The following is a 12,126-nucleotide window of genomic DNA, read 5'->3' on the forward strand; positions in this document are numbered from 1 at the left end:
GGAAATAACATTATGGGAGCTAGTACATAGGAAGTTTGGGACATATGTGCATGCGACCATCAGGAAGGTGGAAGGCAAACTAGATGGACCTTAATCTTTTTTTGTCTAGCATTTCTTATGTTCTTATGTTATGTTCTTAAAGTTACTCACATAATAAATTTGTAGTACCAGTTTTTTCATTTTATTTCTCTTTAATAGAATAATAGAAATTACAAAGGGGCCAATTTGGCCCATCAACAGCCTATGATGGTGCCAGCTCCCAGTCCCAATTCATTGATCCCTCTTTAAATGTTTATCCAATTCACTTTTAGCATTCTTGTAGTTTCAGTCTTGTTTGTTATTGTTGTTCAATATCAGTTGTGACCGTGGCAAAGTATTTTTTGGAGTCCCAGTTAGAAGCCAGACTTTTACCAACAGGGAGAGTGGCTGACACTTCAAATTGTCCTCTCTTTCTAGTTTTTGCATAAAATAATCTTGTCCAGAAAGAAACTGAGGTTTTTTCCAGGAAGTTGGTGTTAGCCTGACTGAGTTGTTTGCCCTCTCTCTTTTGAATTCAGAAGGTGGTGGATTCTAGCCTCAGGTTGAGAATTTGAGGCTCATAGTCTAGGATGACACTCCAATGCAGTGCAGTCCTGCGTTGTCAGAGTGCTATACTTTGGATATGTTAAGCCAAAGTCCCATCTATCTGTTCAGTTGGGTGTTAAAGACATAGAACTTTTCACATCAGGAGGAAATCCTAAGGCACTGGACAGTCCAGGGTTTGCTGGGGTTCGGGCTGAAGGGGTGGGGGGCGAAAGATGACTGAAGTGGAGGGAGTGAGTGAATAAATTGACCTTTGAGAAGGAGGACAACACTGCAGAGTTCTGGATAGATATCCACTCTACTTACAGACCTCTCCTATATGGCTAATCATCTGATTTTTATTTCCTTATGGGGGGGAATTATTTCTCATGATGTCAAATGTGATGCCTGAAAATATTCATAGTCTTATTTGTAAGACTATTTTCTTAAAATGTAAATTGTGCATTATTTTGGAAAATTCTTAAACTGTGACTTAATTGGCAAGCTAGTTCTGCAGTTCTTAAAAAGATCTCCAAAAACCCAGTTTTTAAATGAAGTTAAATTTAAGAATTTTCCAAAATACTAAATGCACACAGCACTAACATTTGCACACACACACAGCACAAGCACACACACACACACACATATATATACACACATACCTACACAACACTAGCACACTTGCTTGTCGGCCGCCCCAACTCCTCCCTCCATAGACTGCTGATCATCCAGAACTCTGCAGCCCGTATCCTCTCCCGCACGAGGCTCCGTGACCCTATCACCCCCATCCTCACCCGACTCCACTGGCTTCCCATCACACAGAGGATACAGTTCAAAATCCTGGTTCTCACCTTCAAAACCCTCCATGGTCTTGCTCCCCCCCTACCTCTGCAACCTCCTAACCCCCTACCATCCTGCTCGCTCGCTCCGCTCAGCGGGCTCCAGCCTGCTTCGCATCCCCCACCCCGCCTGCCACATTATTTGAGGGCAGGTCTTCTGCCACTCTGCCCCCACCCTCTGGAACTCCATCGCGCAGTCCCTCCGCCTCGTCCCCTCCCTTGCCCACTTCAAGTCCAATCTCAAGACCCTCCTCTTCGACCGTGTTTTCGATCTCCCTGCTTTCCCCCCCTGCCCTCCATCCTCCCTACCCCGACCCCCAGCTCGGGTCCGAAACACTGACTGTCCAGCACCTTGGGACATCCTCCTGATGTGAAAGGCACTGTACAAATGTAATTTTGTTGTTGTTGCACATACACAGCACCAGCACATACACACACATCACTCGCACATAAATATATATACACACAGCACCAGCACATAGATACACACACGCATTAGCACATACACACGCAGCACTAGCACATAGACATACACACACAGCACTAGCACATATACACACACACACACACACACAGCAGCAACAGGAAGAAGATTACATTTGTATAGCGCCTTTCACGTCGGGAGGACGTCCCAAAGCGCTGGACAGAGTACAGCATTTCAGACCCGAGCCGGGGTCAGGGGAGTCCTGTAGCTCAGTGGTTAGAGCACTCACTTTGCAAGTGAGAGACCTGAGTTCAATTCCAGGCAGAGGGCGAAACCTCGGGCAAGTTTCCTTACTCCACACACAACCCTAATAATAATCCCTCCAAAACCAAAAACAATAATAAATTGGTCATTTTCAATCCACGGCTGTTTGTGGGACATTGCTGTGCGCAATTGGCTGCCGCGTTCGCCCACAAATATACAGTCAATTCACTTTACAGTGTGTTCTGTGAAGCGCTTTGGGACATCCTCCCGACGTGAAAAGCGCTATATCAAATGCAAGGATTATTATTATTATAGGGGGGGGGAGAAGGGAGGGGAGGGATACACATAGCACTAGCACACACACACAGCACTAGCACATATACACAGCACTAGCACATACATACACACAGCACATACATACACACACACAGCACTAGAACATATACACAGCACAAGCACAAACACACAGCACTAGCACATATACACAGCACTAGCACATACATACACACAGCACATACATACACACACACACACAGCACTACCACATACACACAAACAGCACTAGTACATACACACAGCACATGCACAGCACATACACACACACACACAGCACTACAACAACAAGATTACATTTGTATAGCACCTTCCACTTCCGGAGGACGTCCCAAGGATACACATACAGCACTAGCACATACACACACACACAGCACATACACACACACAGCACTAGCACACATACAGCACTAGCACATACACACACACACAGCACATACACACACACAGCACTAGCACACATACAGCACTAGCACATACACACACACACAGCACATACACACACACAGCACATACACACATACAGCACTAGCACATACACACACACACAGCACATACACACACACACACACAGCACTAGCATACACACACAGCACTAGCACGTACACGCACAGCACTAGCACATACACACACAGCACATACACACACAGCACATACACACACACAGCACTAGCACATGCACACAAGAAATAGCACATACACACACACAGCACTAGCACATATACACACACAGCACTAGCACATATACACACACAGCACTAGCACATACACACACACACACACAGCACTAGCATACACACACACACACAGCACTAGCACATACACACACACACAGCAGATACTAGTGCTGGTGTGTGGTGTGTGTGCTCGTGCTGTGTGTGTGTGTGCTAGTGCTGTGTGTGTGTGTGTGTGCTCGTGCTGTGTGTGTGTGTGCTAGTGCTGTTTGTGTGTGCTAGTGCTGTGTGTGTGTGTGCTAGTGCTGTGTGTGTGTGTGTGTGTGCTGTGCTGTGTGTGTGCCAGTGCTGTGTGTGTGTATGTGCTGTGTGTGTGTGCGCTGTGCTGTGTGTGTGTGTGTTGTGCTGTGCTGTGTGTGTGTGTGCTAGTGCTGTGTGTGTGTGTGTGTGTGTGTGCTAGTGCTGTGTGTGTGTGTGCTAGTGCTGTGTGTGTGTGTGCTAGTGCTGTGTGTGTGTGTGTTAGTGCTGTGTGTGTGTGTGTGTGCTAGTGCTGTGTGTGTGTGTGTGTGCTAGTGCTGTGTGTGTGTGTGTGCTAGTGCTGTGTGTGTGTGTGTGCTAGTGCTGTGTTTGTGTGTGTGTATGTGCTGTGTGTGTGTGTGTGTGCTAGTGCTGTGTGTGTGCTAGTGCTGTGTGTGTGTGCTAGTGCTGTGTGTGTGTGTGTGCTAGTGCTGTGTGTGTGTGTGTGCTAGTGCTGTGTGTGTGAGAGAAAAGCAGATAAAGGCCTTTAGCACATCAGTTATTGCTCACTGACTGATTTTTCTGTTGCTAGTCACTGACTCGGAACTGATACAACCCCCCTTAATGCACACACAGACACACACGCTCACACACCACGCACATACACACACAGTCATAATAAAAATGTGAGCAGCAGCCGGTGTGTGGCGTGGGGGGTGGTGGTTGAAAAGCTGCTTTAGTTTTGTTATTTCTGTATCTGACTTGGCTTATCAAATGTAGGACTCATCTTCCTCATTTTCTTCTCTCTCCCCCGCCCCCCCTCCACCCCAGCACATCGTCGACACTGTTTGTGTAATTAATCTTGGGATTAATGTGTGGTCACAAACATAAACACACCATCACCCTGGTGTCCGTTTAGCTCCGCATAACGTAATTGACTTCCTTTGTCAATATTATGAGACGTGTTGCAAACTTGAGCACTGGAAAGGTGTAATGTTGACTTAACAATTTCACAAATGTTTTGCAACCTGTCAAAAGTGTCTAATCTTGAATGGCTGCACATACTTGAATATGTATTTTATCATGTTTACTCTTTAAAATGAATGTAACGTTTAAAAAATTGCAATAAATGGGATACATTGTACAATGCCCTTTCAAAGAGTTGAAACCGTAAGGTTTTCTAACTTTGTTTCTTGTATGGGAGTGCAGATGTAAAAAATAATGTCCATTTAATTTATTTGTTTTATATTCCCGAAGGAGCAAGATGTCTTGTGAGTCGCAGAGGGCAGATGATAGCCCCAGTACCAGTAGTGGCAGTTCAGATGGTGATCAGCGCGAAGGTTCTCAGCCAGAGCAAGAGAGAGAACAACCACAACCCAAGAAAAAAGATGCCAAAATTTCCAGCAAAACTGCAGCTAAACTTTCAACTAGCGCTAAAAGGTAGGTCTTTCTCAAAACTGATTGTTTTGTTTGATGTAGATGTACGCGCAGGAAGACAGTGATTGTCAAAATAACCATCTTTTTGTGTCTATCAGAAAAATAAAATCAGAATGGGTTTGTCACATCATAGCTGTCACAAGTCAATTTATACAACTACTTTGCACTATTTTCAGCGGGTAGCTCTATTTTTAAAATAGGAAATCATCACTTAATCTATATAGATTTGAGATTTTTTACAGCCCCCCCCCCCACCCAACAATTTTTTTACTATGAAGAATTTAAACAATTTGAATTGATGTTGGCAGGACATGGAATTGGACTAAATTATGTTCTGGGATTCTTGAAAATAAAACTGCTTTTTTTATAAAAAAAACTTTTTTGAAAGACCTCCATTCCTTTAAAGTTGATGGTCCTGGAAAGTGCTAAAACGGTGATGACTCAGTTACCAGTTATTTCATACAAATATATATTTTTCATTTCTTAAGTAGTACTTCTGCTACCCATAAGGGCTGTTATTATGCACCTGGCTTGACTGCTCAGATTAAAATTGATCATTCTCAGCCTACAATCTTACCATTTCCTAAATAGCATAGGAATCCAGCAATGGATAAATTATGCACACTGTTGCAATGATAAAGTAGTCAAGATCTGGTTTAAGGAATTGATTCTTTAATTAATCCAAACCAAACTTGAAAAGTAAATTCATCCTTCTGATTAGTTTTAATGGTGCTATAAATCAAGAGATGGACCTCTGGAGGTCAGAATTTGTTGAACTAGAATACATATCAGATAGACCTACTGCAGGGGATACCTTTTTCCTAGATGAAAGATTATGTTTTATATGTTGTTGCAGGTGTTTGATTCTGTTTTTCTGTCTGAAGTTGCTACTTCTACCTAAAATTGATAAATAATGTTAAAAATACACTCTTAATATCTACACACATCAGTTACCATATATGAAGTGTTTACTGATCTCAGTCAGATTGTTAGTGTCAAGTCTTTGTGGCAGACATTTCAATTTACAGTGCTTCTAATCGTAAATCTTCTGAATTTACATAATTGTTAAACAGAACAAAAAGCATCTATTTGTATTCTAATATGCTCTATTATAAAGCAGCAGGAACACAGATTTCACCCATAACATTTCTGTGTCAGGTGTATAGCCTTTGTGAAATAGCAAGTGGAGGCTGTGTTTTTTTCTCAAGGAAGGAGAGAGAATCATATTCTTGTACTTCTCTTCCACCATACAAACATACATGTACTATTTGCTAAATATATAGCAAACAGTATTTGGTTGAAGTTTGGGATTAGGTCAGCATTTTGTTTGGGAAAGTAATCTGTGTGGTAAATTTTAAATGTGGGATTTTTTTCGAAAAAGCTAGAATGCATTCAACTGGAAAATCTAGTTCCATATTGATAGTGAGCTTTCTTTCTTGAAGTTGCAATCACAGACGTACCTGAAATAACTGCATTGCAAATGATTCAGAATGGCGCTGTTTAGCGGCTATAAGACGCGCAGTAATGATACTGTATCTTGTTCTTTTTAAATCACTGTTGTAGTAGAGCCTAAATTTGTCGCATTTATTTCTGCCAAATTGCTTTCTGAGGCCAATCTAAAGTGGGGCAAAGCAGTGTACTTTGGTAAAATATGACCCCACAATTGCCCACATAGATTTCAAGCTGACCTAAAGCTGTTTTAAGAGAAGGGCACATAAAAAAAGATGTGCAATGTTTACTCCATTTATTATTTCAAAATGAAATCTCAATCAGTTTAATTTCAGAGGAGGAGGAGGAGGAGTGTGTAACTTGGGATTTACATAAAGTTGGTACAAAATCTTGATGCGACTAGTTTCATAATGTCCAGCATATAAATTAAAAATAATATTTATTAAAAAAAACAAATTTTATTTCAGATAAACAATCAGCATCTAAAATAGAAACATAGGCAAATGCTTTGGGTGTCGACTCTTATCTTCATTCCCTATGAGCTCTGAGATAAAGTCATGAAAGATTTAATTTTGAAATATGAACAGTAAAAGTTGCAGGCTTTCTTTTTCATATTTACATGTCTCCCAGGAATTACTTTTCTTGGCATCTGTATGGGAATATGTTTTGTCAAGAAGACCATCCTACTACTCTTCTCCACTGTGTTTTAATCTCATGAAGCAATTTGGTTAAATGATTGTAATAAATGTGATTTTAAGCTGTACTATAAATAGTGTAACTCCGGGTTCCTGTTTATAGAGTACCAGCTCTAGTGTTGCTTTGAAATTCATGGCCAGATTTGATTTAAGGGTTTTACACTAAAAAATTATTCTGAAATTCAGACCATGCTTTAGTACAAAATTTAGACTACATTCTGCTCCCATTGTGCGGTAACACTTTTTGGTATTGATAAAGTTAGAAAACCGTTCTCTTGTTAAAGTCTCCTCTCTTGGTTGTAGCACAACAATTTAAATCAGTACTAACTGCTTGAAATTTTATGCATTCTCACGTACTGCCAAAATGCAGGGTGAAAGGTTAACCTAATATTTTTGTACTCTCTAATTGCTGTCAAAATGTGTGGATGGTGTCCATCTTTCTGATTCTTCTGTGTGGTTTTATCAGTTCACCAAAAATGAAAATTGTTCAGCTCCAAAATTTGCCCGAATTTAACACTATTTGGGAGTGTTGATTGTAGCTCCCTACTGCTGGTGTAGAGGGAGGAGAATCGAGATTCCATTGATAGACTACCATCAAACCCAAAAATGCTAGCATTGCCAAATGTCCCCCTCAATTAAAATTCGCAGTAAAATACTATCCATTACAGTGCAAAGAGTGTTGCCTTTTCAACATTTTCTTTCCTGAATGCCGCTTCTGTTTTAGGCTAATTTTGTAACACATGTACTAAAGACAACCTAATATCTCTCTTTAAACTATTTAAACTCGCAGCGCCTTGGGATGTCCTCCTGACGTGAAAGGCGCTTTATAAATGGAATCTTGTTGTTGTTGTTGTTGTTGTAAACTATTAATCTATGAAAAATGGTGATCCTCTTCCTGTCTTGTTTACACATGTCCCAGAGAACAATATACCTTAACTTGGTTGAAATGCAAATAAGAGTTGAAGAAGTGAATGAAATAAAGAGAAACATTAATTTCACACTGTTCTAGAATGTTCCTGCTGTGCAAGTTACCTTTCATTTAATCAAAGAAAAGTAAATGTATTTATTTTATATGAAATATTGACAGTTAGTCTTATCACCATTGAAATGTAAAAATCTTATGGAATCTGATAAAATCNTTTTTTGTGTTTAAGGGCACTCAATATAAACTTCTGTTAAAAGCTGTTATGTGAGCACAGGAACCATTGCATGAATTTTTCACACATATTTCTTGACAGAAGATTATGAAGGGCCAATTTTAAGTGTGTCATCTTCGCTCAGTTATAACACTCTTGATTCTGGGTCAGAAAGTTGTGGGTTCATGTCACATCAGTGCTTTGAGCTCCCTGTCTAAAGATCCCATCATGATATCCTGGCCAACAATTCTCCAGAAAACTGGTCATTCACTTCATGGGTGCTGCGTTTTCCTTCAAATGCATAGTTGCTACACAAGACAACGATTACTTATGAAGCACTTTAAGACTTCTTGTCTCTTTTGGACTTCATAAGTGCTATATCAAATGCAAGGATTATTTATTATTACAACAACTCATTTTAACTGCACAAAAATCTGTTATACAGCTAGGTATGACAGCTGGTGTGATCTGTGTTTGCTGTAAAAAAATATCCCATGCAGCTACGATATAAGTTTGCTTGAAATCCAGTGACAAGAGAACTAAGGATTAAATAAATAAACTGCTGTGCGCAATTGGCTGCCGCATTTCGCCCACAAATTGACAGTCAATTCCCTTTACAGTCTATTCTTTGAAGTGCTTTGAGAAGTCTAGAAGACATGAAAAGCGCTTTTCTCAAATGCAAGGATTATTATAATTATAAATATCTATTTTTCTTGCTAACACTGTATTCCCTCAGTCATGCATCAGGTCTCTGGTTATCCAACCCCTTCTGTTTGCTTGACCATGACGCTGAAACTTAATTTTTCATCTGGGTAGTGTTTTGGTTTTCAAAAAAATAAACACAATCTTCAAATGATTCTTTGTATCCATATAAATCAACACAGTAGTAAACACAACGATGGCCAAGTGTTGCCTTCAACAAGGACGATTAATGGTTGAGGCAGAATTCATATTAAGGAATAAAATAAATATCACAATATATATTTTTGAATCGGAAAAGGAGAAGAGTATTGGGGAAAAGGCAGGGAAATTGAACTTAATGGACAACTATTTCAGAGAGCCAGCACAAACACATGGTATTGAATGGCCTTTTCTGCCACTATTTGTTTCTTCTGGGAAATGATACATTGTACACACCTGCATGAAGCCCTGAAAACTGGATACCTTTTGCTCACTGTCAGGTATCAATACGTGGTCCATTGTGGTAGAATTGCTTACACAGCAGATTTCTCTTTAACTACAAGCACTGAGTTTAGGCTAACTTTGAAATCTGTGGGAATCATCCATCTTTGTGGCATAGCATGTGATTTTGCAGTTGTATTTTCACTGTGTTCAGTTTTTCCCTCTGCTCTCACCATCAGCATCCAGTCCAGTAGATTGTTTTCTAATCTGCCCAGTTTCCCTTTGGACTATGATGAATGCTTGTGAAGATTTTGACCTTTTCCATTGGCTAGTCTCACATACTTGATTTGTTCATTTGTTAGGAGGTCACAGAAATGGGGTCGGGCAAAACCATTGAGGGCTTTGTAGGTGAGTTCAAAATCCTGGTCCTCTAAAGGATAGGGAGCCAACGGAGTTGGGCGAGAATGGGGGAGAGATGGGGTCACGGAGTTTGGTACGGAGAGGACACGAGCTGCAGAGTTCTGGATTATCTGCAGCCTGTGGAGGGAGGAGTTGGGAAGGCCGACAAGCAGCGCGTTTGCATAGTTGAGCCTGGAGGTGGTGAAGGCATGAACAAGAGTTTCAGGGCCTGAGGGGTGAGATAGTGGCAGAGTTGGGCGATGTTATGGAGGTGAGGGAAGGCAGAGCGAGTCATGGCTTGAATGTGGGGGAGAAAAAACAGTTGAGGGTCGAACAAGACACCTCGGTTCCTGACTGGCTGGTGAGTTGTAGTGTGCAACCATGGAGGTTGATGCTGCCAGAGCCTGAAGTGCTGAGGCGCTGGCGCGAGACAATCAGGAGGGCCTCAGTCTTGCTCACATTCAACTGTAGGAAATTTGCCCTCATCCAGGACTTAATAATAATAATAATAATAATCCTTGCATTTGATATAGCGCTTTTCACATCGGGAGGACGTCCCAAAGTGCTTCACAGAACACACTGTAAAGTGAATTGACTGTATATTTGTGGGCGAATGCGGCAGCCAATTGCGCACAGCAATGTCCCACAAACAGTCATAGACTGAAAACGACCAATTTATTATTGTTTTTGGTTTTTGGAGGGATTATTATTAGGCGTGTGGAGTAAGGAAACTTGCCCAAGGTTTCGCCCTGCCGGGAATTGAACTTGATGTCTGACAGGCAGTCTGTGAGGACAGCAGTGGTCCTGGAGATGAGGTTGGAGGCAGAAAGATAGAGTTGGGTGTCATCCGCATACATGTGGAAGTTGACCCCATGTCTGCGGATGATGTCACCAAGGGGCGGCATATAGATATTAAAGAGGAGAGGGCCAAGGACAGAGACCTGGGGGACGCCAGATGTGACAGTGCGGGGGCTGGAGGAGAAACAGTTAGAGGCAACAAAGTGGAGACGGTGAGAGAAATAGGAATCTAACCAGGCAAGGGCAGGTCCGTGTAGATTAAGTAAGGAGAGGTGGTGTATGAGGATGGAGTGGTCGACCGTGTCGAAAGCGGCATACAACTCTGATATCAAAGGTGTTTACAGAGCCCCTTTATTGGGCAAATAGATGAATCAGCATACAGGTATCCAATTCCGATGAACCCCTTGTTCACTCCTGGTGCTCTATTTATATAATTTCATTCAGGATCTTTTTCTAGGTGTCCCAGCAAGTGCCTGATGTAACAGTATTATCAAGCTCTATTCACATGTTCCACTTATCTTCACTGTGCTCTAGAAAAGATCTTGATGTATCTTAAATGGATGCAGCAGATATTATATGAGTGGGTGCATATAACATGCAAAAATGCTTTTGAGTTTCAATTTTATTAAAATGTTTGAATATAATATTTATTTGCATTTTGGATCCACTCTACAGTGCAAAAATGACTTTGAAAAATGAAAACTAGGTTCACTTCTCTTCTAATGTCATATTTCAATAAATAAGTACAAGAAATTTGGATGCCTTTTGAATGCGTTTGCCATATGTTTTTCTGTAGGATTCAGAAAGAACTTGCAGAGATCACGTTGGATCCTCCTCCCAACTGCAGGTAAGAACAGTTGTTTGTTTAAAATATGTGCTTTTGTTGGATTGTTGTACAGATCATATTTCACTGAGGTAATATTTCTTCTTGGTCCTTTTGCAAGCTTGTGAAATATTAGAAGAATTGTTTGCATTGACAAGTTGTGTGATTTCCAGAATTGTATGGAAAAAAGATTGAAGTTGATGAAGTCAGCAGCAGTGAATAAAGAGTTATGTGTCTTGTTCTTGAGCATTTTTGGCACTGTTTGATTAGGATGTGCTTTCTATTTGCTATTTAAATCTTTCTTTTAAAATAAGATATGGCTAGAACTACGTTATGAACAGGGAATTCACGAGTTTGAATCAATGCTGAGTTCTCTGGTGTCAGTTGGGCTGTGTGGGAACTTAAGTTTCCCCAGGCTTGGGGAGGGGAAAACCAGCTAAGTTTCTGCTCCTGGTTGCTCTTCAGAATCCTCTACGTGTGGTGTGTGACAGTGAAGAGAGATTAGGCTTGGCTATGATTCCCTGTGCAATTGAGTGGGAACTGCTGACCTTTCTTTCCTCGCCCTTCCCCCCCTCCCACATAGCATAAGAAAATTAGGCACTGGGAGCAGAGGTATATGCCAATGGGAGAACATTTTTCAAAAAAATGGATAAACTAAATTAGAAAGTTTATCATTGTTTTAAGAAATGAGTTTTGGTTGTAACCATTTATTCACTATCTAGAAGTCTTATGTTTTATTATGGTGATCAATGCTAATATCAATGTGCTACTGTTTGACTTACTGCAGTTGACCTTTACTGTATGTTGTTCTCAAACATTACAATTTTGATTTGAAAGTTTTGATTGATTAGTTTTTCAGCATGGCATCTTTAACATGTGTGGCCTGCTGCTTGAACATATTTTGTTTCTTTCATTGAGTAACTTGAGAGCTATAC

The 12,126-nt window shown here is 40.8% G+C and overlaps 1 protein-coding gene across 1 annotated transcript in view; it reads left to right on the forward strand.

Moving 5' to 3' along the window:
• The window catches only part of ube2e2 (ubiquitin-conjugating enzyme E2E 2), a 191,759-nt gene that overhangs the window by 12,213 nt on the left and 167,420 nt on the right, over nucleotides 1–12,126 (forward strand). Inside the window, exons 2-3 of the mRNA XM_007895486.2 lie at nucleotides 4,590–4,772; nucleotides 11,165–11,215. Of these exons, the coding sequence (XP_007893677.1) occupies nucleotides 4,597–4,772; nucleotides 11,165–11,215 (227 nt within the window). The 5' untranslated portion in view covers nucleotides 4,590–4,596. The remainder of the gene's footprint in view (nucleotides 1–4,589; nucleotides 4,773–11,164; nucleotides 11,216–12,126) is intronic.

Source organism: Callorhinchus milii, unplaced genomic scaffold (genome assembly GCF_018977255.1).
Source record: "Callorhinchus milii isolate IMCB2004 unplaced genomic scaffold, IMCB_Cmil_1.0 Scaffold2, whole genome shotgun sequence".
NCBI lineage: Eukaryota > Metazoa > Chordata > Chondrichthyes > Chimaeriformes > Callorhinchidae > Callorhinchus > Callorhinchus milii.